Source organism: Lucilia cuprina, chromosome 2, assembly GCF_022045245.1.
Source record: "Lucilia cuprina isolate Lc7/37 chromosome 2, ASM2204524v1, whole genome shotgun sequence".
Lineage (NCBI taxonomy): Eukaryota > Metazoa > Arthropoda > Insecta > Diptera > Calliphoridae > Lucilia > Lucilia cuprina.
Window position 1 is genome coordinate 2192268 of NC_060950.1, and position 25058 is coordinate 2217325.

Below are 25058 nucleotides of genomic sequence, written 5' to 3' on the forward strand. Positions count from 1 at the left end.
CACAACCCTCGCTGATAGATACAGTATACGAACATGACAACCAATACTGGTCTATAAAACTTCTATAGAATATTGATTAAACTCTTAAATATTTGTCAAACATGAGTTGGCAAGAAATGCTCGTCGTACTTGTTTGTTTGCTGCAGTGTAAAAGTGTCATAAATTGGAATAATCTTTAATAAATCGTATTCAGCACAAATATAAATATTATCAAAAAAATGCCAATTGCGACTAACATTAATTCAATGTTAATAAGAAACACACAAAGGAAAATCCAACTTTTGTTTATATATTGACTAAAATTAAAATCCAAACAATTTTATAAAAAAACTGTTTTTAAATATAGAAAATATTTGTATCCACGTTTGACTATAGACTAGACTATAGACTAGACAGACTATAGACTAGACAGACTATAGACTAGACAGACTATAGACTAGACAGACTATAGACTAGACAGACTATAGACTAGACAGACTATAGAATAAACAGACTATAGACTAGACTAGACTATAGACTAGACTATAGACTAGACTATAGACTAGACTATAGACTAGACTATAGACTAGACTATAGACTAGATTATAGACTAGACTATAGACTATACTATAGACTAGACTATAGACTAGACTATAGACTAGACTATAGACTAGACTATAGACTAGACTATAGACTAGACTATAGACTAGACTATAGACTAGACTATAGACTAGACTATAGACTAGACTATAGACTAGACTATAGACTAGACTATAGATAGACTATAGACTAGACTATAGACTAGACTATAGACTAGACTATAGACTAGACTATAGACTAGACTATAGACTAGACTATAGACTAGACTATAGACTAGACTATAGACTAGACTATAGACTAGACTATAGACTAGACTATAGACTAGACTATAGACTAGACTATAGACTAGACTATAGACTAGACTATAGACTAGACTATAGACTAGACTATAGACTAGACTATAGACTAGACTATAGACTAGACTATAGACTAGACTATAGACTAGACTATAGACTAGACTATAGACTAGACTATAGACTAGACTATAGACTAGACTATAGACTAGACTATAGACTAGACTATAGACTAGACTATAGACTAGACTATAGACTAGACTATAGACTAGACTATAGACTAGACTATAGAATAGACTATAGACTAGACTATAGACTAGACTATAGACTAGACTATAGACTAGACTATAGACTAGACTATAGACTAGACTATAGACTAGACTATAGACTAGACTATAGACTAGACTATAGACTAGACTATAGACTATACTATAGACTAGACTATAGACTAGACTATAGACTAGACTATAGACTAGACTATAGATTAGACTATAGAATAGACTGTAGACTGGACTTTATATAGACTAGACTGGACTATAGACTTGACTATAGACAAGACTATAGACTACACTATAGACAAGACTATAGACTAGACTATATACAAGACTATAGACAAGACTATAGACTATACTAAATTTAACGGTAAAAATGTGTCTTTTGGACATTTTATGCCGGTGAATCTTATACGTTTTCATTTGAACAATTTTAAATCCTAATTTATATCTCTTTAACAATTTTTATTAAACTTTTTAAGAAGTTATGTGTAAATATAAAAATAATAACGATAATCTTCATAACATTTTATTAATTATTAATTAGTTTCACATTCAAATCATTACACGAAACTAAAACCGAAACGAAAAAAAAAACATTACTCTTTATAAAGGTGTTACAAACAAATTAAGTTCACCTGCAAATCTATTTATAATTACATGATCATGTGAAGGTGTTTAACACCACAAAATTTAAACTTTCTATTATTAAGAAAAAATAAAAAAAATTGCATAAAAAAAAACAAAATTATAATGTGTAAACAAAAAAAAATAAAATCATTAAGCATGTGAATGAATTATTATGCCAAATATAGAGGCATTATATGATGTACTACTTTTTTGAGTATTAAACAAAAGCAAAAAAAAAAAAAACTTAAACTACTACTCAAAGAAGGTATGAATGAATAAACAAAAACAAATTAAAATAAAATTGTGTACGGACAAATTAAGTTAGTTGTTTTTAGCCATATTAGGAACGAAATATATTTGTTACCCATAAACATACTCACACTACGATTAGTATTTTGAACATTGAAAAATATAGACAAAACTTTCATTTTCATTTATAGACACCATAATTGAGGTTATTAGAAAAAATAAAATAAAACAAAAACAGTTTATTTATGAATAATTCATTTTAATAGACCGGTGTAATTATTGTTAGTATTAACGACAATAGACATAAATCTAACACTTTGAGTCTAGTCATGACATGGTTGTCAAGGTCAATTTTTCTTATAAATATTTAAAAACAAAACAAGTCCAAATTTAAAGTTTTATTTTTAAAATGTTAAGCATTTAAGAATTAATAGTCAATAAAATTTAACGTATTTGTCATCTTAATTTAATAATTGTGTTGCTTATGTTTTTTATTTCACAAAATTAAATTTAATTCTTTTGACGATTTTATATTTCAGTTGCATTTGTCTTAAATTAAAAAACAATTATGTAAAAAAATAAAATATTTTATATTTGAAACATACATTATATTATAATGTTTGTTATAAGTTTTTGGATTTTTATTTAAAATTTTAATAATTTTACTTAAATGACATACAAACGGTACACTCTTTATTTAATTGTTTGAATCATTAAAATCTATATATTTTAAAACAATTTTTAATTTAATTTTGAAACAAAAGTTTATACCTTGAGATTAGTATTGACATGGCTATTGACTAATATTAAGGTCCTACGTGTCCAGGTTTGTCGAAATTCGATATTAAATTTCTACCCTGAAAAACCCAGTGATGTTTTTTTTTACAATAATAAGTATTAAGCTAAGATTTATTACAGAAACAAACAAAAAAACTATTTTTAAAAAATATTCATCCGATCACATTATAATTGAGGCTAGTTAATGGACCGATTTCAACCATATGCAATAAGCTTCATCCTTGGGTCAAGAGAACAGTATGTGGCAAATTTAATCAAATCATATTGAAAATTTCGATCTGTTGCATGCGGACAAGTGATTTTGAGCCGATTGTTATACTTTGTGTTGGGTTAAGGACCAATTTTCCTTGATATTACAAACACCAGCTCAAACGTATAATATGCTCTCCTCTATATTGGTGTAGGGTATAAATATTTTTTAAAATACAGTATGGGGAAGCGTTTAAGGATTTTTGTTTTATTGTCATTTATATCTTAAACTCTTAATTAATGAATTCTCCTTTCCCCTGGTGACTACAATGCCCACCTCCGATGTTAATGCACAATTAAAAGCAAACAAATATGTATTTGATATGATAAAAAAGCTTTTAACAATTATAAAAAACAAACGCAGAGTGAATTCAGTTTGTTCAATTAAATTTTACTTGAACTTGACTTTAATTTTTTTTCAACAAAGTTACATATTTTAAATAATTGAATGATGGAATAATTTACATGAGAATATTTGTACAATTTTTTATTTTCACTTTACATAACTCGTAATAAAGATGACATCACTACACAGTTATAATTGAATGATAAAATAACTACTATTTGTGTTTTGCGTTTTCTAAAAAATGCAAATTAAATAAATTGATAAATCAAATACATAATACGCAAAAATATCTAAATTAATTGCTTGTATAATTTAGAAAGATTGGCGAAAGAAATTAAAAATAATTGAATGACAGTTTTTTAATATATTCATAATTTTGTTAATTTAAAAAAAACAAAGTAATTGAGAACATACAATGATACGACACCGATTTTAAATTCAACAAATGATAGTATAGAAGTTTTTACAGAAAATTTAATATTTGAATTATATTGATATCGGTTTTAATGGCTTAATAGTTAAATTTAGTAGTATTCATATCAATTTAATATAAATAACTGTTTTTACGTTAATTGTTTATAAAATATTTGTCTCTTTTCTAACAGACTCTTTGTTTCTTTAGGAATTATTTAACAAAATTTAAGAATTTTTAAACATGCAACATTTTAAATGTTTATTCGCAAATTAGCTAAGAACACGCATAAGAATTTTCTAGAGCGGAAATTGATTGTATCATAGTTTCACATAAATAAAATATAATTGTCTTCATCTAACAATAAAAACTTACTTATGTATTTTAGATTTTGTTATTTAAATAACATAATTTTCACTGGTTAATTTATTAATAATTCTTTTGATTTTGTTTTCTTCTTAATTACAGATGGCTTATATGGCTCCTAGACGACGTTTGGGCTCTATAGGTGACTCAGCGCCTCCCTCGGAATCATCGGAAGGTACTAACTCCTCTGAAAATCATGATATGATTTTAAACTCCGAATGGTCTCATGGCTCACAAAATGGTGTTACCAATCACAATTCCATGTTTCTTAATTCGGAAGGTGATACCGATACAATTAGTACGGATACGGCCAGCAATACGATGTTATCGGACTACGAAAGGGGACAAGTTGAAAGTTTTTTCGGTGGTTTGGGTACAGAAATCTTTGTTAGTTCTTCGTTGGCCAATCTCTATGAGGGTACAGGTAAAGATAATGATTGGCATTTAGTATTCACTGGTATACCCGTAGTGTTGTACGATCGTGGAAGTGCTCGTGCTAGATCCATACCTCGGGTTACCTTAGTCTTGGCTGAACGTGGTTCGTGTTTCGCTTTGTGGTCCGACCGTATTGATAACTTATCAAACTATCGTGTAGCTGGTCCCTCATTTCATACCATGTGCTTATCCAGCAATCACCAACAAATGATTGGTTTTAGCTTTGATTCCACTGAATCCGCTCGAGAGCTGTGGCAGCATATGGAACGTTTGGTAAGTGATCCCGAAAATATTGCGCTTTCTATTCCCGGACGCAAAAAACAAAAGCAAAAACGCACTAAACCAGCACCTTTGCCACCCAAAGCACAAATTTCCCATCCATGTCAATTTCATCACGTCACCAGTGTGACTAAAGATGATACGGAACGATACTATAGTATGCAGGCCTTTGCCGCCATGAGTCAGCGTTAAAATAATGGATATAAAGAATAACAAGATTGAACGATTGTATTTTAAATCGTCAAATCTAAAGGACATTTATATTTAATAGTTTTTAAGTACAATTAAATTAATTAGTTTTAATCATACGATTTCAACAAATACATTTACATTGAATGTGTGTATCTATGAATGTGTTTTTTGTATAAATTATTATTATCCATGTTTTTCTTTGCGTTTTTGATTCAATTGAGAGAAGAAATATTTATCTGTGATATAAATACAAATTAATTTTATTTGTTTTAAGTTGTTTTTTTACTTCATTTTTAGTTTTGTTAAATATTGAAATTTAGCAAAAAATAAAAAATACATAAAGAAAACAAACAACTAGTTAATACATAACTTTTGATTTGTTTAGTCTTAAGTTAAGTGTAGAAAATTAAGTTTATCGACCCTTGAAAAAAAGTTGTGCAAAAGCCATGAATTATTTTTAAGTTGATCCACTTAGATTTTTTCACAAAATGTTTTTAAAATATACTAAACATTTATAATTAAGTCAGATTAACGCAACTGATAGTCGTTTTTTAAGAACATTATTCTAATTATAATCTTTATTTTTATAATCCAATAAGTCAATTTATTTAATAAGCTATGAACATCTATTGTAACAAAATAAAAGGTCACATTATATATTAAACTATAAACTTATATAATTAAACTTCTAACTAAAATTTAATTGTTGTTAAAAAACTTTACGTGTACAGAAACAAAGAATTAACATTTATGTTGAAATTCAAAACCATAAATTAAGTTATAAAAAAATAACATTTATTATATCAATACAAATTATAAATAAAAAATAATATTTCCTAAAATCAAAAACAAAATAATGTTTTATTTCTTTGCAGTTAAAAGATGATCATTATATGTGCAAAGTTAGACTTTCTAAAAAACTCGAAAATATCGCTTCAGGTGCGATCGTTACCAACAGAAATGGAAACTTTGGAGCATTTTATAAAATCAAAAATTCCATATAAAAATTTGTTAATGAGGCTTTTGTTTAGTCGATAGACTTGTCAAATAGACTTCATTAGTCATATAGACTGGACGATATACTAGCATATAGATTACTAAATGGGCTGTTCCATAGACAAGTATATGGCGGTATACAAGTGTTTAGTCGGTATACTACTTAAAGTATGAATTGCACAAGTGAATGTTAAAAATTTGAATTATTTTGTGGTCTAGGTTCAAATGAGGACCGATCATTATAAAAATCGGCAGTGTATTTAAACTTCTTTAAAACCAAGTTATGCCGATTTTTGTTGACATAATAGAACATTAAACATAATTGTGAGCTTGAAAGGAGTATGGTTGTATGGGGGTTTGGCAAAATAATGGAACGATTTCAACCATTTTCAATAGCGTTTGTCCTTGTGCTAATAGAAGAGTATTCATTTTCATCAATTTATCTTGAAAATTCCTACCTATTCAAGCATTACATGGATACACAGGCAGACGGACGGAGAGACTGATGGAATCAAAAAGTGATTTTGAACCATGTACTTTTAACTATCGTAATTTTAAGCGTTGGTAGTATATAAAAATTGCAAAGCTTGCGTATGTTTCCAAATAAAAATGATTATTTTTTTAGTTTTATATGCATGTTAAATTATAAAAAATGAATTTTATTTATATTTCCTTTGATTATATTATGATTTAGAGTACATATTACATTTTTGTATTCCATTCAAAGTCATTCACATTATATTGATACTTGATTTCAATCTGCAAATAAAAAATTAAATGGATTGGTTATGATTATGATTAAATTTATAAACAAAATGTTTATTGTTTATTATAAAAATTTTGATTTAAAAGTTTTAGTTCATCGTATTTTTAATATACATGTTTTTTTATTTATAATAATTTTCTTTCAAAATTTCATTCTAATATTTTATGTTCTGTAAGGGACTAGTTAAAAAGATCACTTAAACAGTAGTAATATTGTATAGTCGTTATTTTTTTAAATTAAAAATTTAACTAAACAGCAAAGTTTAATACAAAAAAACCTGTTGCAGAAAATGTCTAAAGCTACATGCAACTTCAAGATTTTTCCACTTTTATGGAATACAACAAAACAAACAAATACATACAAGTATAATTTTTATGACACAGAAGTTCTTGGAGATCATTGCTAAGGCATCATCAGTATTATAAAACACCGTGAAGTTTAAGATTGAATGAAAGGGCCAAAACATAAAACATCACTGAGTTGTCGGAGTAGACAGAGTGGAGAATTAAAATAAACTGGAAAAGAAACATAAAACACATAACATTAAGGGGGTACATTCTTGTAAGAATCAGGCGATAAAATACAATAAATCTTAAGTTAACAAAATTGAATTTTGTGGTCAAATTGGTATATTTTTAAGTCCTTTAAAAAATAAATCGTTAATTTAGAAATTTTAACGTTACAATCTAAGAGGTATCCTAATAATGTTAAGATGTTGCCCCCTTGATACTCGCACAAATACGACCGATGGAGTCACATACAAATGAATTCTTATTTACTATAAAAGTCAACAGCAGCAAGACAAACAGCTAACTGATTTAACCACAACTATACTCATATTTGCGTTTCGAATTTGTTCTTTTGAGAAGAGGGAGAGAAAAAGATCACTGATCTATGAAGTTTATTTAGGAAAAGGAATAAAATAAACATAAAAATAAATAAGCAAATACGTGTTGCTAGTTCATGCCAATATGGCATAAGTTCCAATGTTAGCATGTTTAAAATATATAGGCCAAACGAAAATTCTATTAAAAATCATAGTGATAGATATTGAAAATAATGTATAGAATTTGAGAGAATGATTTATTTCTTAGAACAAATCAGGTTTGTCGAACGTTATTATCTTATGGAAAATCCGTGTAGGATAGGAGGGAGGTCAATTGTGGAACCATCCTCATAAATAATGTTTATCCAGGATTTTTACTATGCGAGTCGTTTAAAATTCAAATGAGAAATTTAAAGTCATTTTCTGTATTTGTATTTTAAACAGAAATATAGAAATACTTAATATAAATCATTCTACGAAACAAACATTTATTCTGTACTTCTTATGTTCTTAAAAGTACTTTTTTATTCTGCCTTCGTATCTACATACATATACATATGTATGTATACAAGCAACCATAAAAAGATTTTGAGTCAAACTGTATTGCCAGATGTTGATATCAACAAAAAATTTTTATAATTATCTGAATTCATTGTTTTTGGAAATCTTAAACTGGACAAGAATTTTTATCATAAAAATTGTTAAATTTTTTATTAAAAAAATTGTTCAATTTTACCAAATTAAAAAATATTATAAAATTTTTTGAAAATGTCCTTTAAAATGAATTTCATGTATGTGGCATCATCTATATAAAAGTATATAATATCAATTGTTTGTTAAGGCCTGAAAAATTGTCCTCTTCCCTCTACAGATATTTTTTTATGCAATGAGTTTCTTTTAGTTCTTTTCTTTTGGCTGTTGGTAGCGTTTCTGCAACAAACATAAAAATATTTTTAAGGTCTATCGCTCATGTGTTTGAAAAAGAGTTGGTTGAATGGTTGGTTGTTTCTGGTTTCCAGTTTTTTTGTCATCTCCTTCTTAAAAAGAAACTTTGCCGTCTTTTATACTATTTTTTTGTGTTTTTAGAGGTTTTAGTCAAAAGTTCATTAAACTGAAGTTAACACTAGACGGGAGTTCTAGATCCCTGGATGTGAAAGCAAACTCACACATGTACATGCAATTATATTTACATTAATGTACATATGTATATTGCTGTAAAGTAAGTTTGTAAATTTATCTAATACATACCTAGAAAACCATTTATTTTTAACATAATATATTGTATTATTTACAAAGACTTGTACATTTGATACATTTTGATTCGTTCCTAGTTTAAGTCCTGTTTTCAACTTGCTTAAAGACCCTCATCTTGCTGTTATTTCAATATCGGGAAAATGTGTTGCTACCAGTAGCTCTAGTCTGCGAGACTTGAGATCAAACCAGAAAACTGCATAATCTGGTAACCGGTTATTGGAGAGGTCCCTACATGGTGCATATAATTTTAATCAAAATTCGCAGAAAGAGAATGTCGGTTGAAATGCATAAGCACAGTAAAGTCTTTAATTCGGTATAAGTTGAATGCGGTTGCCTAGACTACAGATAACCCGCAGATGATGATGACTGAAATGAATTTTCTATCTTTGTCCGGTGTATGCTTCAATCCAACACGTCTCTAGGTGCTGTTGCCGACACAACAGAGACCATTAAATCTGCCTGATTGAAACCGAAAGTAATGTTTTTGCATCTCGTAAGTTTAGCAACGGGATAGCAACAATCAGATATAATAAAACCCGAGTACTTGATCAGCGTGCTTGTACATTAATGGGCCATATACACAAATTGACACCGGCATGTTAGAAGCACAAAGGGGCGGTGGTGAGTCGTCTTATCAGCTGTTGAAAAAGTAACATTAAAAATAAATTTTCGTATACCTAATTCGGTATTGCAAGAAACAACATAAAAATTGTTTTCTTAAAGACTTTGAAATTTTGGTATAAACACATGTTTCATCGAACCACTGTATTCTTTTGGCATAAACTCATATGTAAAGTATTATTCAACACAATGTTGACGATAATTGCTTTAATTTTTTCGGTTCTTGTATATATTTCCTTTTTCTTTGTGAATGTTAATGAAATAAACGTTTTTTTTTAGAATTTTATTTATTAAGCATCATATTTCTCTCAATTTTTCACTTAACAATCTTCTCATTTGAATATAAAGAAAAAATATAATTTTCTAGATGTCTACGTTCTATCTTGTAAGAGTTTCTTTTTAATATGCTTAATTTGTTTTTAATTAAAAACTAGTAGTCCCGCCATTTAAGCTAATTATTTTGTACATTAGTCCCGCTCTTAAAAAATGTTTACATAAACGGATAACAGTCTGCGAAAAATCGGCGATTAACGTCCATGTCTCAAAACAATTTACAGAAGTCAATGAAAATTAAGTGATGAAAGAACATCCATTCGCATATGTACATACGTATATCACTGTGATAAAAAGTGTAACTTAAATTGAAATATAATCGTCATTTTCAGAGTAGAATCCAGAATTTCAGGAAAAATACCAAAAAATTATCTTTTAATGCATTTGACATCTTAAATGTGAAGTGTTAACTTAACAACTTTAAGAAACGTACATACATATGTGTGTGTATGTATGTACTATGTATATCATTTTCACAAACCTGTGTTTATACATATATATTTTGTACATTGCAAAATTTTCAAATGTAAATAATACAGAATTTAATGTCAATCTTATCAATCATATATTCCATGTGAACACAATATACATTTTCAATACAATTTCATTTAAATAGAATTTGAATAGTTCGAATAAATTGTTTATCATTTACTTGATTGGATTTGAATTTCTTGTTGCTACCACTGCTGGCACCAAACCAAAGGTAAAGAAGGGCTACCAACATAAAGTCCGTATGGAAGTATGTACATATTAGAAATGCACTTGGTTGCATTGATTATATAACCTAAACCACAGAAAGAGAGTCTGGGTAGTAGGCAACATGTATTCATACATCTAACCATCCATCTATTTGTATGTTTTGATTTGTTTTGCAGATGAAGTAATTGTAACCACAATGTACATGTTGGTTTTACCCACATTTGTTGAAACCTCTAAAGTTAAAGAAGGAAGAATTCAATGTTTTGAAAGCATTGTTATCGTTACATTTCGTTTAGTTTCTTTTCATTTCTTTTATTTAGATTTTGTTACTTTTTGATGTGCATCTCATTATTATTGTTAGTTGCTTCTTCCAACACCAAGATGAAGAAGACGCATTTCAATGTAGAAACATTATTTATGCTGCTTTGAGAGTATGTATAAGTTTAATAGAGATAAATACATGTGTGGATATGTGTGATCATTAGAGTAGTTCAAGATTAAAGGAAAAAAAACTTGAACTTCTTCAGGAGTCAGTTGATGTTTTTACATATAATTTTTTCATAAAATTTATTTGAATCAGTCTAATTTCTCATAGAAAAGGGTTTATAATAAAAATAAATTAAATATTCAATGCAAGTCTGTTGCATGAGAATAATATTATTGCATTTTTGACCGCAAGTGTAACATAACAAGAAGTTTCTTTGATGCAAAGAATCACATAAATAGTATTCTAAAAATTTTTGTTATTTATTTTGTATGCATTTGTATGTATTTTCGAAAACATTTTAATTTAATGAATTTTCTCTTGTTCTGGAACCTAAATCCATTTTTATAGAGTCTTATCTTCAAGGTAAGAAATTTATCTATTTAGCCAGTACCTTTAACAGATTTTGAACAACCAGAGTAAACTGAGTTAGCATTGTCTTTTTTGAACTCCTTCCTTCTGGAATACTTTATTATAAGATTGCTTCCGGGAATAAACGAAGTATTTTGATTTAAATAACTCTCTATACCAAAATACCCTGTTTTGTTGTTACATTTAACAATTCTTTCTTTCCCGCATAAATAATAGATAGAATTCGAATTATATGTTTCTGACAAGTTGCATTTTAAAATACAAAAGTAATGACTCACCATAAATAAAGTATTTTACGCATGTGCAACATTTCTGTTTGAATAACTATGTAACGCTTGAAAAAATAAAACATAAATACAATTATTTGACATCGTTAATTCTATTATTTTAATAATAAAATTATTAAAAAATTAACAAAATAAAGTTTTATGACACGAGCATCTAAGTACCAATTTAGCCTAGTTATTTGCGTGTTTGCAGCGTATGTGAGTTCAACATAACTTGCAAGATTTAATTAACTACTGCTGCTACCAATTTATGTTGGGCTGCAGCTGCTGGTTCCACTTGCCAGATACATATATTTAATTGCTGCTGCATAAAAATGTTGTACTTTTTAAAAACATATCAAATACATACATTGTATACATTATATAAAAACAATTAAAACAAAACTTTTTTTAATCTCTGCTAACTAGTAGAAAAGCATTTACTAAAACAACTTACTACTTATACTAAGTAATTGCTGACCATGAGGGGTTTTTCTGAGGTTTGTAAAACCAACCAAAAAAATTTAAAACAATGTTAAATATTTGTATATAAACAAACAAATAAACAAATTTGTATGCAAGATACATAGTGATGTAAAAAAAATTAATGTTTGTTTAAGTCCATGTATGGTCGACTTTATATTACTGCACAAATTAAAAGTGTTACAAGTTATGCATTTCAACAGTAATAGGATTCAATGTGATTTATAAATTTACAAACATTTATAGAAAGAACAATTTATTTAATTTTTATGTGCCATGAATAACCTTAATATTTGCAATTTGTTGTCTATTTGCCAAGTTTGATGAGTGGGATATACTTGTCATATACAAATATTTTTACTACATTGTTCTTCATAAAATGCATATAATTCATTTGATAGAAACAAGTCAAATGCTAAATGCAGTTAAACTGAATCAGGAATATCCTTCGTAAACATAAATGATATAATTTCAATTAACTGTAAGGGAATAGTATAATATTTTCAATCTATTTCAATTATTATAATTGCATATGTTTAATTAATTTGGAATTTTAAAAATATGTTTTAATTCATTCGCCCAAAATAATTTTTATCAATGTCATCAAATTTCAACAAAAAATAATTTTTACTCTCTTTATTAAAACATACTTTCCTATGTATGTAAATACATATGAATGCATTAAAATATGCATGTACATACGTTCATATTCATATACATATCTGTGTAAATATGTATGTGCATAAGTATAACTTGTTAATGTAAATATTATAATGGAATATACAAATGTTTATTTATGTACTATGTATACAAAAGAAGAAAAAACTCGACTTGAGTTGTATGTTAAATTAAGCGCATTTTTATAAAATTATAATTATAAAAAAAAAAATAAAAAAAGACAAATAATAATGTTAACAACAATCATTATGATGATTTTCAGCTGAAGTTGTATCACGCAAGTTATTCGTAAAAAACAAATTATTTGTAACTTTGATCACTAATATCTCTTAGCACTTTAATTACGAACTATTTCGCTATCTAGTTTGTATTTAATGTTTTACGAATGTTTATAAAAGTCTTTGGTTTGAAGCGATTTAAATCAAGAAACTATTTATGATATTTGCATACAGATATATTGATCAACTAACCCTGTAGATCTTGTAACTACAGATAACACACAGATACCTGCGTGGTATCTATTATACTTATCAATATCACCGAACTTACCCAGAAAAATAGACTTTACTATGCATCTGTCTTTTAACCAATGTCCAATCATTCCTAAAAAGGCCGATGATATATTTAATCATCACCAGCTTATAGTCTTGGCAGACTAGAGGACTAATAGCACCTCTTTTCTCCGGGATTGCAATAATAATAAGATGGGATCTTTCATCAAGAAAATAATTTGTCAAATTAAAAATTATCAAATACAATACAATAATTAAGATTTTTACATTAAACTCATAACATTTATCGCCATCTGTGATTATTCCTTATTCCCCTGGAAGTTACTACATTGATATTTTATGTGCGTTCTTAATTAAAATTAAACCTTTTGATTAATTGCCCGACTTCAATAATAAAGTGTTGACAATTAAAAGACTACAACAAAAGCAACGAATTCTTACAGTTACATTTACGTACACACTGATGTACAAAAATATACTGACATTGTATCTAGATACAATATACGGGTTAATGATGATAATTCATTCATATTTATGTACATATGAGTATTTAAATGATGGTAAATGTACATATGTATGTATGTACGGTTATGTATCTCATTTATTATATGATATGAGTATTATTTATGCACTTTTTTCTGTTATAGCTCCAGCTTTAATTGAACGGATGTGCCCTTTGGTTGATTTGTGTGATGATTATTTCTTTTTTTAACAAACTTATTAATTATTTTATATTATAGGACAATAATAATAGCAACATTGTTCATTGAGTGTAAAATTATAAAATGGCTGAAAAATAAAAAAGAGATATTTTTTAATTTATTAATTCCTCTTATACATTTAGTTGTTTTAATCATTTAAGGTCTTGAAATATTTATACATCAGGCATGTATGTTTATGATTTTATATGGAGTATGCAACTATTTATGTAAGTTAATGAATGCATTTCTACATAAATTCACACATACTTGAGTACCATTTTAAATTGTAAGTATTTATATATATTTTTTATATTTTTTTGTTATCGAATTTATTATGATTTAAAATAATTTGATCAACGATATAAAGAGAAAATTAACTATATAAATACTTGATTCATATAACATATACAGGGTGTGGCCAATAATAAAAAATTTCAAATGAAAATATATGAATTCAAATTAATGCATATGTAATCTTTCATAAATAGTATATTATTAGTCAAATATATTTTATTTGATATACATATGTTACTAAAAATCATTAAAATCAATTATTAAAACGAAAAGTGCCAGAAGTAAATAAGAACTTTATGTAAAACATTTTTGGCAATAATTTTTGTTACAAATAAAAAAATATACTTTCCAGAGCAAAGGTATATCTCTAAGAATTAGAGTAAAATATTTAAACTCCTAGAGATATTAAACTCTCTACATATTTTTATTTCATTGCTCGCTTTTTTCCATTCGAAATAAATAAATGTTTACAAAATATAATAAATATTACGACAGGTGTAACATTACAACTACATGAAGTTTGTGGCAACATCTTCAATCCACAGTTTGTGCAACACTGTTGAAATCGTTTTGCTAAAAGTTGTCTTAACCAATTTCAACTCAAAGAACAACAAATTGCAAATGACAGACAGGACAGGATGGTCATAAATGCCTTTTAAAACTTAAACATGACTTTAGTCTTAAATTTATACTAGAAGAACTTAGAACACACTTTGCCAGCCAAACAAAACAACAGACCGGATAAATACAAAAATAGTCAGAAGCACAAGACCTATACAAAAGACAGCAAAAAAAAACAACAACAACATAAGTAGAAGGAACTGAAAAAGCAGACAACAACAATCATAAATAAGAACTTTTTAACCAGAACTAAGAGCATAAGAAAGTGAAGATGAAGATGAAATTTATATGGTTCATTATGGTATTCCAAGTAAGTAAGTGATACATAGAAATTCACTCCATATATTACAATATGGATTTATAGGTTTCCGTAACAGTGGTTGCAGCAACAGCTACAGCTACAGCATCAACAATCACACCAATAACAACAACATCCATACACGATAAAAACTTTAAGGAATTTATTGAACAAATTGAAAATTTAGTTTTAAACACCACAAAACAAGCACTTCAAGTTACCACACATGTCTATCGAAATCTTACCAAATCCATGTCACCACTGCTACAGCAAGCCATCGCACCCATTACAACGGAATATTTACGCATGGTAGAACAAACCTTGACATGCCCCAGCAACTATTCCGAACAGAGGAAACTTTTACGTTACTTCCGTTATAACAATCTACAGATTGAACGTTTGCGCCTGCAATTACAACCGCAACATCCGAAATTCGAATTTCATTTAATATCGAATGATTTCTATTATGCTGGCAAAAATTTAACCGAATTTGATAATTTATATTTGGAGTTTATGCAGCAGTTTCAACGTCTATCACAAACATTGTGGGACACCATGTCAGAGGAAGTAGTGGAGCAGCAACAAGATTTATTAGAGATTTTAGATGAAATTGCCAAAGAAAAGGAATTAAGCGAAAAGGATAAATTGTATGATGAATTTATTGAGATGTTTTTGTTTAAAACTGAAATGGACGCAATTGAAAATCGTGAATTGGAGTGAGAGTGTTTAAATTTATTCTATAATACAAATGTTGATTGTGGCATAAAGTAAGAAAGTTTAAAGTTTTACTTAAATAAATTTAATTTATATTGCTGTTTATATGAATCGAAAATTATGAAAAAATATTTTTAATTTAGATTTAGCTGTAAAATTGGAAATAAAATTGCCAAAATATTAATTAATCAATGAACAGTTTTTATATTTACTTCAATTATTTGCTGTGATTTGTGTTTAACATTTTAAAAATTGTTAAACATTACATACTACATACATACATACATACATACATACATACATACATACATACATACATACATACATACATACATACATACATACATACATACATACATACATACGTTTGTATATCGTTGCTTTCGGTTTTGCGATTGTCAGTTCAATGATTTCTAGTAGAACAATATTTAGTCTATAAAGGGACTGTGAATAGCTTATGATAAATGGAAATTATGGAAATATTAAACATTATTACACGTGTACAAAGAATAAGATCTGTCTTTTAATCAAAATATTTTTACAATAATTACAATCTTCAAATTATACAGAAAAGAATTATAACTTTGTTTACTAAATTTAAGCCAATTTAAGTATCCTTAGTTTATTTAAGTCCTATGTCCTTTCCTCTGTGTGTACATTTAAACCTTGCGCGCACTGTACATACAGCAAGGACGAAGCCTATTGAAATTTTTAAAAATCGATTCATTATTTTATCTAACTGTACCACCGAAAAGGGTTGTTAGTTCATAGCTATGTTAAATATAATTATATCTCATTAAAAAGTGCTAGAGCTAAGTTTTATACATGCCTCGATGATCCAAACGAATTTCTTAAGATTGGGATTCATTTGACCCTAGCTCCCCTACAATGTCCACTTCAAAAAATGACTTGATTGTGAACAATTCAAAAACCATACCACCACGTAATTCACCACAAATAAATTTAATGTAGGGTTCCCCGCTAGGCTAGTTGGTATTGTTCATCTTATCAGTTTTAGGGTTGTAAATTATCACTAAAAAATGTGGTGTATAAATTAGATTAGAACATAATTTTTAATTGTATTGTAGTTGAAAAATACATAAATATTATGTTAATTTAAATCTATCCAACAAATTTTACTCCGCATGAGTTTGTTCCGAGTTAAATCTAACAGCAAGTTAGCCTAGTTTAACTGAGTAGTAAGAAACCCGGCCTAAATAATAATCACCCCTATTCTGCATTTCGATTACGTTTACGTATTCAGTTACGCAATGATTGAAAAATGGTATCCCAACAAAAAAATTGAATTGTAAGAAAAAGAAGAAGCAATTCCATTTAGTTTCAATGCATTACGTGCATTTCGATCGTAATTACGTTTTTGTAAGTTGTTGTTTATGTGACGGAGAGTCGAATCGAAATGCAGAATACCAAAGTTGCCAAACGGAAAAAAATTTGATTCAAATTGTAATGCACAATAGAGGCCAATAGTTAAATGGTTTGTGGCTACAATAAAAAAAATAGTTGTCCAAAAATCAATATTTTTAATAAAAAAGCCAATATTCTTCACATTGATAACTTTTTTAACAACAATTTTACATTTATCGAAAAAAATTGAATTTTTTTTTGGAATATTAAAGATTAATAAGAAATAATTTTTATATTATTCAGTGTAATCATAATATTTCTGTAACTATACTTTAACAGCTCTGTTTAAAGTAGTTCTGTTAAATAGTTGAAATTATGATACATTATGTTAAACATTACTATTGATATAAAAATACACAATCTGTTGAAACATATTAATGTTTATACTACTCACCGTTAGATGGCTCTTGACTCCTTCTATGTAATGTAACAAACAGTATTTTTAAATTTAAATATTCCTTATAGCTCTAAAGGTGGGTGTGAGTGTGCTCATTCTGTTTATTATAAATACAATGTTGGTGCAGGTTTTTTTTTAATGGTAACGATGGGGATGATTATGACCATGGCCACCATGGCTGTGATTATGACCATTATTATGTCTTATGTTATGATTGTGCATATGATTATGATCATGATTGGTAGCGGGCTCAGTAATTGGTTCTGGTGTTATGGCATATCGAGACGGGCGACAGTGATTAGAAGACAGTATGGGATCATCATAACGGGGGCAAGAATGGTCACCCACCGGGGAAGCAGTTTCATAACGTTTTGATAGCATGGTAAATTCTTGATGGGCTGAACAAAGAGCCTGTAAACGTTGCAACAAATCTGTTTCGGGCAAATCTCGTAAATGTAATGTTCTGGCTACAGAAGTACGGAAATTTTGTAAATGCGATAAGCGATGATTGGTGTCTGAGAGTTGACTTTGTAAATGAGTCAAGTCATCACGCAGGGACTAAAATAAACAATAATAAATCTTCAGCATAATAAGCTTAGTAATGTAAATTTCTTTTTAACTTACATTTATAAGAGTTTCATCGCGACATCTTCTATTTTGATTAGATTCACTGGAGGATTTAAGTCTTTCCTTTAAGGCACTTACTTGCGACAAAAGTCTAGTTTTCTCTTCCTCTAAATCACATATTTGAGTAGTGAGATCATCTATTTTACGAGCTCTTTCCAAAGCAGTTATTTTATATTCTACAGCTTCTGCCAATTGTGCTTTAACTTCGGCTATTTGGGAACGAGCATCAGCCAACTGTGCTGTAAGTTTATCTATAACTTTATTTGCTTTTTTAGCACGACACATTGCTTCATCGCGTTCTCCCTGTAGTAAACATTTGCCTCTAGCTCCATCCTCTATAATGGCCAGTTTTCGTTTAAGTAACTCCAAATGTAAATCTCTACGTTGCACTTGTTCTTTTAACACACGTACTTTTCTTTGAAGATTATACATTGTGCTGGTGTTCTCTTTTAGCGGTATATCATGACAAGATCTTTCTCTTCTTAGTTTTGTGTGGGTATGATGATAATGATCACAACAACTCTGAAAAAAGATAAGCATGAACATAGACAAGCAAAACCACATTATTTCCTAACTAATGTACCTTATCTGCACTGCGATGCTGGTGTTGATGATGGTGGTGATCATGCTGATGATGATCTTCTACAACGGTTGCTAAACGTTCTGCTCTTTCCAATAGGCTCTCAGCCATAATATTGGTGTCATTACCCAAAGCAGGTGGTGATGAACATTCACTCCACTGTAAGGCTCTAGCTAAGCGTTGCAAATATTCTGACAGGCCCATATGATCTTTACGTAGTGAATTTATTTCGGCATGACATTTTTCCAAGCGCTCTTCCAGCTCACATTTTTGAGCTTCTTCATTTCTTAAGCGACATTGTGTAGTTTCCTGAGTCTCTTTAAGTTTGATATGCTCACAAGAGATTTGATTACGTAAAGTGTGAATTTGCTGTAAGAAAAATTGTTTAAAAGAAATTTCAATAACATATCTTAGAATAATTACTACCTCGTGCATATTCTTGTTTTCACTCAACAATTCCCGCAATTTGTCTTTTATCAATGTCTCACAGGGTTCGGCAAGATTTAAATGATTTGCCAAACAACGAAGGAATTGTAAACGATCATTTTGTACACGATCTAAATTGGCCTGTAGACGATGACACCTAGATTCAAAACCTCTTAATTCGTCTTTTAATTTTTCCGAGTTTATTTCAGATTCACTTAAACGATCTCTTTGCATTTGTAAATCACGCTCATACTGCCTGCATCTGGCTTCCAACTCGTGCTCATGATTGCTAGTGCTTTCCAATTGGGCAGTAAGACGTTGTTTTTCTATATTCGCAAGTGATTTCAAATTTAGCAGTTCATTTTCACAACTACTCAAAGTATCACAGGTGGAATTTACTTTGGCTTTGGTACGTTGCAATTCAGTCATTAGCTCTTCAGCTCTGGTGATTACACAGTCGGTAGTGAGGTGGGCATTTTCACATCCCTCCATGCCAAAACATATACTTAAACGTCTGACAAAATCATTGAGTTGATTACGTGCCTGTTCTTTTTGGGACTCTTCATTTGACAAATGATTTTCTAAATGTTGTATTTTAGCCAGCAACTCTTTACTTCTCTCATCTGCAGAACGCTTTTCTCTTTGAATTGTTTGAATGGTGGTATCGCATCGTGATTGTACTGATTGCTCACGATTTTCAGCAGCCTGCAGACGACTTTGTAGAGATGATATAAGAGCTGATTGTCGAGCTGCTTGAGCTCGAAGATTTTCACATTCCGTGTCTTTTGTGCAGAGACTAGTTTTGGCATCGGCTAACTAATGTTATATTTATACTTAAAAAGTGTAATATATAAAAAATGTTTATATATGTATTTACCTCACTTGTTAGTCTTTCTTTTTTATAGGACAATGCTGCCAATTCACTGCGCAAAGTAGTAACCAGGTCAATGTTATGATGATGTTCTGTTACTGTTAAGGCGGTACTGTTGCCACAGTTACTATCCAACTGTTGATATAAAGATAATGAACATCATACAAATACAGAAACAAAAATTTAAATCGGTACGTTTTTTTTCGGAAACTATTAAGTTAACCATTGTTAACTTAATAATCGTTTTTGCATAAGGCGGATAACATCTAAACACCTTTTTCACAGTTTAGAAAAAATATAAAAATCTTTCAAAAATATATAAGCATCATGTACTAAAAAAAATCATATGGATATTATTTTAATTTTGTTTTAAATATTATCTCTTTACAGAAAATACCGAGAAATAATATATATCCCTTTCTTAGATTTTGGATACATTCTTTGTATATAATAATTGCCTTCTTCTGCAATGAACATTTATTCGTAAAAAGTGTAGAATTTTTAAATTTTATATAAAAATATGTATTTGAGTATCAAAAGTGTTTTTTTTTTTATTTTAGAAATTAAGCATTATAACGTTTGTAATATACGAAGGATATATTTAACATATTTCATATTTAGTCTATTCCAGAGATAAAACTAATTTATTTTTTACCAAATTATGATGATGATGGTGTGGAGATAATCCTGTAACATGATCATGATGGTGATGATGATGTAAATGATGATTATGATCACTATCCAAAGGCATCTTTCATACACAATACAATAATTCACACAAAAAACACGCGCTCTTAATAAAATTTCTTCACACAAATAAACTTCCGGTTAAATAAATATTTTCAATTAAGTAGAAAAAGTAACTACAAGAAATAAACGAAACCCTTTGACGACCATTTACAAAAATCAACTAACTATTTGCTAAACAAATAATCCAACATAAACCCCAAATGGAGAAAGGAGCAGGATATTACCATGAAATTAAAATGCATATAATAATGCCTACCAACCGACCAATCTATTAGATACACAGATATAAACACACAAACACATACCAATGAATAACAATAACAATAGCAGTAATAAAAATTAAGTTTTGGAATTTACAACTCCATATCAAAACTATAGTTATGTACATTTGCAAGTATGGCAACTATTCACTTCGAAGGCATGTGTAAATATTTATATACATATTTATGTGTTTGACTTGTTATGTTGTAGTGGTCTAGAACTGGGTTGGGTTGGCAAAACTTTTCGACAGTTTTGATGGTAACCTAGGAAAATCAAACAATACAATGTATGGAAAAAATTGAGCTCAATGGCAACGCTTTATTTAGCATTTTGTTTATTAGTTTTCTACAATTTAGGTCATTCACTTGGCAGCATAAAACACTCGTTCGCGTAGTTCTAGTCTGAATAAACCAAAAAAGGATATACAATTTATTTCATACTTTGTTTAGCAAAAGTTTTGAAGTGAATATATTGACAGGGTAGACCTAACGTAATATGTAAAAATACATTTTTTTGAATTTACAATGTTTCTTAACTACAAGAAGATTTCCACAATCAAAAGGTTGTTCTTTTCAGTCATAAATAGCAGACAGAACTATGTTATGAATATATATAAAAATAAGGAAACGGATGTTGTGGTAATTGCTTGAGTAAGCTTTTACATTTGAACAGTGTTTCTTATTACTCAAACATATTGACAAATGTCTTCAAAAGAAAGACGTTCAGATATAAGATTATTGATGTTAGTAACATCGATTTAGCTATGTCCGTCCGTCTGTCCGTTTATCTTTCTGTGTATCTTTGTAAAACTTGTGCGCACGCTACAAGTCGCAATTTTTAAAATAATTTGATCGCCCAATAACGAACGCTATTGAAAAATTTTAAAATCGGTCTATTATTGCGTCAAGTCTTCATATTACCTAACATCACCGAATAGGGCTTTTGGGATCATAATTACGTTAAATGTTATATTATGTCAACAAAAATCGGCAACCTAGGATATTTATAAAGTTTGTTGGGAATACATTTGCATTCATTTTATACAATGTAAACTGTTTATAGTGTAATCTGTTTATAATGTAAAATAAAGCTGATAACCAGTATATTATTTAAGTTCTCATTGCATTTCAAGATAATTAAAAAAAGAAAACGTTTGTATTAGAAACATTTCTAAAACACTGTGTTGATTAAATTTATGTTGTTGTCAGTGAAAATGTAGTAACATCGTAAACAAAAAACAATTTTATATTTACATATTTACAAAACAACATAAAAAATAATCATAATAATAATCGAAGTTTTTTAAACGTTTGCTGTTGATAAGCAACAAATTGCCGATGAATTGCAAAAAAGCAAAGAAAAAATCTATACGATTCTAGACAAAGTAACCTTTTCAGAATACAAATAGAAATTAAACGCATACAAAATTATCAATATTATCGTCATTTCATAAAATTTCTGTTTTTTATATATTTTTCTCATTAAAGTAAATATTTATGAACACTTTATTAACAATTTATCACTTTTAGTAAACAATCAACGAAAATAACTTTTTCATTTAAATACGAAGGAAAATATAAATCAATCTTAAATGGTTTTAGACCATGGAATAGAATAGTCACGGAAAATAACAACTTACCAAATTTTTTGCAGCAGGAGGTACAGCTTGAGAGGGCGAACTTGAAATGCCACAAAGAATTTCAAATATTAACCAGTCTTCTTGAGAGTTACCACTATTAGAAGTCATTTTTAATATAATTTTTTGCACTATTAATTTTTAAAATAAAGTAATTAGTTAAAATTGCTAATACCTTTGTGGTTAAATATTGATATGTATTTCTAATATTATTTATTATGTTCAATATGTAATACTATTTTTTCGACGTTTTTACTGTTCAAATATGCGTTTCCAATGAGGGGTGTTACTAAGGTAATAGTTGTTAAATTATTTAGTTAAATGTTCTGTTATTAAAAAAATTGATTCCATAGAGAATTTAAATGCAATGAACTAGAAACTGTCATAATTCAAAATTTGGATTTATTGAACAAAGTAAAAAAGTTCTAAAGTCTTTTATATAAACGATTTGGTGAGGGGAATTTTTGTTCTAAAATTTATAACTAAATGTCAAGTATGGTATACCATGATTTCCTAAAATAAGCGATTTGTGTTTAGTCAAATCAAATTTGTCAACAAATCTTCATCTCATGTGGATTTAATCTTGAAAAATATTTTTTGCAATGTTTGGTTGCTCTTGCGTAAGTCTTGTTTCTTTTATCAAATATTCAATCATAGTAACAAAAACTTGTCGTTATTATGGTTTTGTATAAAAAATATTTATTTTTATTTTCTTAAATATATAATATTTAATCGTGTTTCATTTCCTTGGCGACAGCATCAACGACGTTCTTGAAGAAGTCTTGGAATTTGTCCAAGTTTTCCTTGGTGTTCTTGCCGGCTTCTTCTACAGCTTTCTTAACATCATCCTGAAAATATTGAAAATGATTTTATTATTAACTATTTTAAAGCTCTTTGAAGTAACATTAACATAAATTTATTTGTAATTTGATTATTTTACATAAATTAATTCAATCAACTTTTAATGTGTCTCAACATTTTAAGTGTTTTTCTAAAGCAGATTTTTGAGTTGGCAATTAAATGACAATTAATAATCAGATTAATTTATCAAAAATAATTTTAATCAAAATTTAATCCCCTTCAAAGCATCTGAAAACGTCATTGTTTGCTATCAAAACAGTGCATGTTTTATAAAAAAGACGAATATGTCCAATATGCAATTAACGAAAACTTGCAATAAAACAAAAAATGTATTTTGAAGTCTCCATAATTTATAATATATAATATTATTATAATTTTTATTAAAATTGTAAATTTTTTTCATCAGCTGTTTAAACTTTTACTAATTTCTTGCTAATGTTAATACACATGCACTGCGCGCTTAAATTAGAAACGAAATTAACTAATCTGATTACTTAAAAGCAACATTCGAGGATTAATTTCAATTTAATCACTAATCGTTCATCTAAAGATTAACGCTTATTGTAATAATTAATCTGTAACTTGTCATTACTATATTATTTATGTGTTTCTATTATACTTACGGAGTTAATGTTGCTGAATTTTTCTTTGATTTCCTTCAAGACAGTGCTTTCTTCAACAGTTTGAGTGAAGTCCTTGGTGGCCTTTTGGAAAAGAGTGGTTAATTCATCGATGGGGTTTTTCTCAGGGGCATCACGGCGCAAACGGGCCATCTCAACCAACTACAAATACATAATAAAAAAAGTATTACAATCATAAAATCCTATAATTAGATTTAATAAATCGGTCCTTAAAGTGCATTTAGTTTTATAGAATCACAATAGAGTTTGAAGAACATCAAATACTTCTTATCGTTTCTACTTTGCATTTGCAGTTAGACGGAATAAAGTTACTTGTTAAAAATCTTCCATTACAGAGTTTAAATTAATTCACTTTTTTTATATTCAGGACTTTAAGGATGTTACTTTATTTTAAAGATACTTACTTGCATGCAACAGATGAAGGCTACAAGAACCAAGAACAATTTAATAACGGCGGCCATTTTATTAAAATTTGTTTTGTTCTGTTAATATGAACTTCACTGTTTAAGCTGAGATTTTAAACTGTAATTTTTTGAAATTTTTTATTTAAAATGTCAACTTTTTC

General features: G+C 28.5%; 4 protein-coding genes across 5 annotated transcripts in view; 2 read left to right on the plus strand and 2 right to left on the minus strand.

Annotated features, from left to right (window-relative positions):
• Positions 1-5803, plus strand: part of LOC111688592 — a 73538-nt gene extending 67735 nt beyond the window's left edge. For both annotated transcript variants that reach the window (XM_023451115.2, XM_023451104.2), the window contains one exon: positions 4297-5803. In XM_023451115.2, coding sequence (XP_023306883.1) covers positions 4297-5100 — 804 coding nt within the window. In that variant the 3' untranslated portion in view covers positions 5101-5803. The remainder of the gene's footprint in view (positions 1-4296) is intronic.
• A 787-nt stretch (positions 5804-6590) lies between these two features.
• Positions 6591-23102, minus strand: LOC111688268 (coiled-coil domain-containing protein 170). The gene is made up of 8 exons (XM_023450756.2): positions 22995-23102; positions 21000-21095; positions 20351-20479; positions 19474-20289; positions 19051-19416; positions 18465-18989; positions 17838-18398; positions 6591-6855 (listed from the first exon to the last, which is right to left on the minus strand). Exons 1-7 carry the CDS (start codon positions 23100-23102, stop codon positions 17976-17978), a joined length of 2463 nt encoding a protein of 820 aa, XP_023306524.2. The 3' UTR covers positions 6591-6855; positions 17838-17975.
• On the plus strand, positions 15068-16198 carry LOC111688277. The gene is made up of 2 exons (XM_023450767.2): positions 15068-15316; positions 15371-16198. The coding sequence occupies exons 1-2, from the start codon at positions 15278-15280 to the stop codon at positions 16022-16024; spliced, it is 693 nt and encodes a 230-aa protein (XP_023306535.2). The 5' UTR covers positions 15068-15277; the 3' UTR covers positions 16025-16198.
• A 565-nt stretch (positions 23103-23667) lies between the features above and the next one.
• LOC111688156 lies at positions 23668-25058 on the minus strand. The gene is made up of 3 exons (XM_023450636.2): positions 24898-25058; positions 24476-24634; positions 23668-23839 (listed from the first exon to the last, which is right to left on the minus strand). The coding sequence occupies exons 1-3, from the start codon at positions 24952-24954 to the stop codon at positions 23720-23722; spliced, it is 336 nt and encodes a 111-aa protein (XP_023306404.2). The 5' UTR covers positions 24955-25058; the 3' UTR covers positions 23668-23719.

Coding starts and splice junctions, on each gene's coding strand:
- LOC111688268 (XM_023450756.2), bottom strand. CDS start 23,102: ATGACTTCTAATAGTGGTAACTCTCAAGAAGACTGGTTAATATTTGAA. Junction 21,096..22,994: donor CTCCTGCTGCAAAAAATTTG/GTAAGTTGTTAT, acceptor TGTGTATGAAAG/ATGCCTTTGGATAGTGATCA. Junction 20,290..20,350: donor AAGAAAGACTAACAAGTGAG/GTAAATACATAT, acceptor ATATAACATTAG/TTAGCCGATGCCAAAACTAG.
- LOC111688156 (XM_023450636.2), bottom strand. CDS start 24,954: ATGGCCGCCGTTATTAAATTGTTCTTGGTTCTTGTAGCCTTCATCTGT. Junction 24,635..24,897: donor CCTTCATCTGTTGCATGCAA/GTAAGTATCTTT, acceptor ATGTATTTGTAG/TTGGTTGAGATGGCCCGTTT. Junction 23,840..24,475: donor AATTCAGCAACATTAACTCC/GTAAGTATAATA, acceptor CAATATTTTCAG/GATGATGTTAAGAAAGCTGT.
- LOC111688277 (XM_023450767.2), top strand. CDS start 15,278: ATGAAGATGAAATTTATATGGTTCATTATGGTATTCCAA. Junction 15,317..15,370: donor GGTTCATTATGGTATTCCAA/GTAAGTAAGTGA, acceptor ATGGATTTATAG/GTTTCCGTAACAGTGGTTGC.